Source organism: Hibiscus syriacus, unplaced genomic scaffold (assembly GCF_006381635.1).
Source record: "Hibiscus syriacus cultivar Baekdansim isolate YM2019G1 unplaced genomic scaffold, ASM638163v2 tig00111199_pilon, whole genome shotgun sequence".
NCBI lineage: Eukaryota > Viridiplantae > Streptophyta > Magnoliopsida > Malvales > Malvaceae > Hibiscus > Hibiscus syriacus.
This window is the reverse complement of record NW_024063015.1, coordinates 361,837-365,667: the sequence shown is the minus strand read 5'-3', so window position 1 is coordinate 365,667 and position 3,831 is coordinate 361,837. Positions and strand designations below refer to the sequence as shown.

Sequence of the window (3,831 nt, the reverse complement as noted above, 5' to 3'; positions counted from 1 at the left end):
TATTCCAGTTATACGACCGTGGCATTTTCTTTTCTTCGGGGATTTTTTCTTCTTCTTTTTCTTCTTCAGGATTATATGAATTACAGAATGGATGTTCAACATGTTCATTCACAGTCGTAACTTCCTCCTCATTATCATCAACAATACATTCTTCGGCAACGGCTGTTTCATCATCAAAATTCGGGTATTGACCAATATCAAAATCATTACACGCAGGGTCTGTTTCTTCTTCTGAAACATCATCAAAATCCGTGTATTGACCAATATCAAAGTCCGGATATTGACCAAGACCAAATTTCGAATACTGACTAGTACTCACAATTTTTTCTGTTGGCTCATCATCGTCTAACTGGTCAATACGAAAACCGGAATTTGGTGCTGAAAGTTGATTGGGATTTGGATTAGAGAAAGGTTGTGGGTTTTGAGAAAAACTTAGTTGATTACTACCCGCTACTGACCCAACAATACTACTTCTAGGTTCAACAACATACAATGTAACATCATCTTGTGAAACACTAATGTAAGCAATGAATCGTTCAACATCTTCATTGTCGGTTAACAAATAAACTTTACCATTTCTCTGATAAGATAGCCTAAATCCACTTAGGGGCTCTAAATTCAATTTATTTGAAACACGTAGCATTAGAGTTTCATAAGTTAATTTTTGTAAAGACAATTTTAGTTGAAGATTCATGGGTAAAGGCATATATTGTAAAACACCATGAACATTATCCCATGACCCTCCAAAACACAAATCTATCCAAACATGATCAACATTAGATGATTTCATGGTTGTAAATTAATTTACTAAACAGACGAGCTGCGAAACTAAAACCTGTTGCCGGATTGGGAAGGATGTCGTTGGATATAGGAACGGATGTCGCCGGAGAGAGTGATAGATGGAGATGGAATGAGTTGCGATTTAGGGATTTAGTTTATGATTTCAGTGTTATATACCCAAAATTTCAGTGTTGTGATTTACAGATTCTCGTTGCGATTTATGGATTATCATTGCGATTTACAGATTCTCGTTGCGATTTACGGATTATCGTTGCGATTTACAGATTCTCGTTGCGATTTACGGATTATCGTTGCGATTTACAGATTCTCGTTGCGATTTACGGATTATCGTTGCGATTTACGGATACGCGTTGCGATATACGGATACGCATTGCGATTTACGGATACGCGTTGCGATATACGGATACACGTTGCGATTTACGGATACGCGTTGCGATTTATGTGTTCGCGTTGCGATTTTCATATTCGCGTTGCGATTTTGGAAAATCGCAATGCGAATTTGTACTATCGCATTGCGATTTTCAAGAATCGCGTTGCGATTTTGGAAACTGATTTGCGATTCTGGGGATCGCGTTGCGATTTTTATTTCGCGTTGTGATTTTGTTGGTCATTTTGGCAAATCCAAAAAAAGTTGGTTAAAATCGTATATTATAACTTTTTTTTGGTCACTGAGGCGATTTTCTCATTATAAAATAACATTGGAAGTGGAAAGTGGAAACAAAATCACCACAACCTAAGGGAAGAAAAAAGAAAAGTTTTACAAGGATATCAAAAGAACAAAAAGGAAAAAGAAAAACTCTCCCATTTCTTAATGACACTTTCTCTACCCATCACGGATTTGATAACGATGTCACCCGAAACCATTATTATATAACTATGATACAACCTTAATTTAAATCTCATACCTTATCAATATATATCACATACAAAAAAAAAAAAAAGCTTACTCTAAGCAGAACAAAGAAGATTTATTTGCGAATAATTAAGAAGAAAAAACATTCACATGCTTCTGGCCATCATTTCCTGGAATCTCCTGTAAGACTCTTGCTTCTCCAACATAAACTTTTCATGACAATGGGCTATGAACAATTCTGCTAGCTTATCAATCTCATTGAGATCCGCCTCATCCGTACAATTCCCATTAGCCTTCTTTTCTTCTAGCCATTGAAGGTAACCCGAAAGCTCAGACTCCACAGTGTCCTCACATTGCTCAGCTGAAATCACTGAATCCCAGGTCGAATCATAGTACGAATGAGTTGAGGTGCACCCTTCGAGTACCGGAGCCGGAACCGGTGTAACATGTGAAGAACAGCAATTATAGTGAAGCCTAAATGAACCAAAGAAGAGCTTCTTGTGCTTGTGCTTCTTTTTTGTGGTCTTTGAATTGGAAATCAAGTATCTTATAGGCTTGTTTTGTTTACAGAAACGAGTGAAAGTGGACTTTGCCTTTGAAAATGCTCGGATTAGACGACACGCCTGAGCATAGACAAGGGTGTGGATTAGGCTTTTGATTTTCATGGAGCTTAAAGAAGAAGATGGCTTTGGTTTCAAAGAAAAGGGTGGAAAGGGGAGCAAGGTCTTTAGGTAAGAAGGACCGACCACCATTTTTAATTTGTACATTGTGTGTATGGGAATCCTGAACCATGTGCTCTAATGGAGTTATAAAGGGTCTTGATTACTAATTTGCCACTTGACTTTTATGTTATTTGAAGCTTTGCCACATAGTTCGCAGATTTATGAATACTGTTGCCTTTTGTCTTTTCCAAGGATTTTAGAGTTAGATAACACCCTGTTAGTTTTTGTGTGTGTGTAGATAATCTACCCTGTTAGTGTTAGGTCACACTTGCACCAACCAAATGTGACTGATAAGTGACCACAAGTCACTCTTTCTCCAAAAACTCTTATATTTATGTTGTGCGATAATTTAATTTAAGGATAATTTATAGCGAGTTTTAAATTGAAGTGTTTTTTTTGTTTAACCTAAAATTGATAATAATTTTATTTATAATGAAGAATATTATAGTGTGGGGTTTAACCTAAAATATAATATTATTTAACTTAAAAAATTATACCATTGATAATAGTTTCGGTTAAAATCAAGACGGTGACATTTTAGGTTACAATTAAAATAGTGACACAATTTACATGATTTATTATACGGACCGTAATATTCAACTTAAATATTACTCATATAACCTTAAAATGTTACACTATTGGTAAAATTTTCTATTATTATTGATTTTTACTTATTTTTTAACCTTATATTAACCGGTTTGATTTTATATTCATTGTCCATTATCTTCGGTAACTGTCAGTAATTTCTTTCAATTTGCTTCCTAACTAAATAGGACTTTGAATCTTAGGTCATGGCAGGGAATTGTTTGGATTTTGGAAGCAAGCAAATCTCAAGGCTGTTCTTCCCCCACTAGACCCGCTTACATAGTTTGAACTCTGCAAGTTCTTTCACTATTTAAAAAGTGGAAGTGGGGCCATTTATGGCAAAGTAACTTGGAGATGAGGTCTATTAATCAGCTATGGTAGGTTTTAACATCTAAAAATCATTAAAAAAAACAGTAAACAAGCCACTCGTGATCGGCTATTAAGGCTTAATATCCATCAAAATTACCACTCCAATGAATAAAACAATTTTCCTGCTGGGTTATCGCTTATCTGTGTTTTGGAGTATTATACCTCTCATCTACAAGAACTAAATAAATAATTTCTGTTCTTTTTTTTTGTTGCGATTCAAATGCCATTTCTTTAAAAAAAAATATCTTTCTATGTTCACCAGCTTGGAAGACTATTTGGATAATTTCACAAAAAGAGAAGAGGCGATCTGAAATTGCACAGTTTAAAGTTAAACTGAGTACTGAAAGTGGTATTAAGAATAAATAATGTGTCTTGTTCTACTGAGGTAGCCATGCATAATTTCCTCGCAACTTAGGCCTTGGACTTTTCCACCTAGAAAATGATATAAATCGCAGTTAATTAAGCTTGGAAAGTCTGCTTGTATTCTTGTAGAGTAGACTT

General features: G+C 35.2%; 1 protein-coding gene across 1 annotated transcript; it reads right to left on the bottom strand.

The window, feature by feature from the left end:
- Positions 1-1,800: 1,800 nt before the first annotated feature.
- Positions 1,801-2,407, bottom strand: LOC120155610. The gene has a single exon (XM_039167128.1). The coding sequence runs from the start codon at positions 2,404-2,406 to the stop codon at positions 1,801-1,803; it is 606 nt and encodes a 201-aa protein (XP_039023059.1). The 5' UTR covers position 2,407.
- Between the last annotated feature and the right edge of the window lie 1,424 nt (positions 2,408-3,831).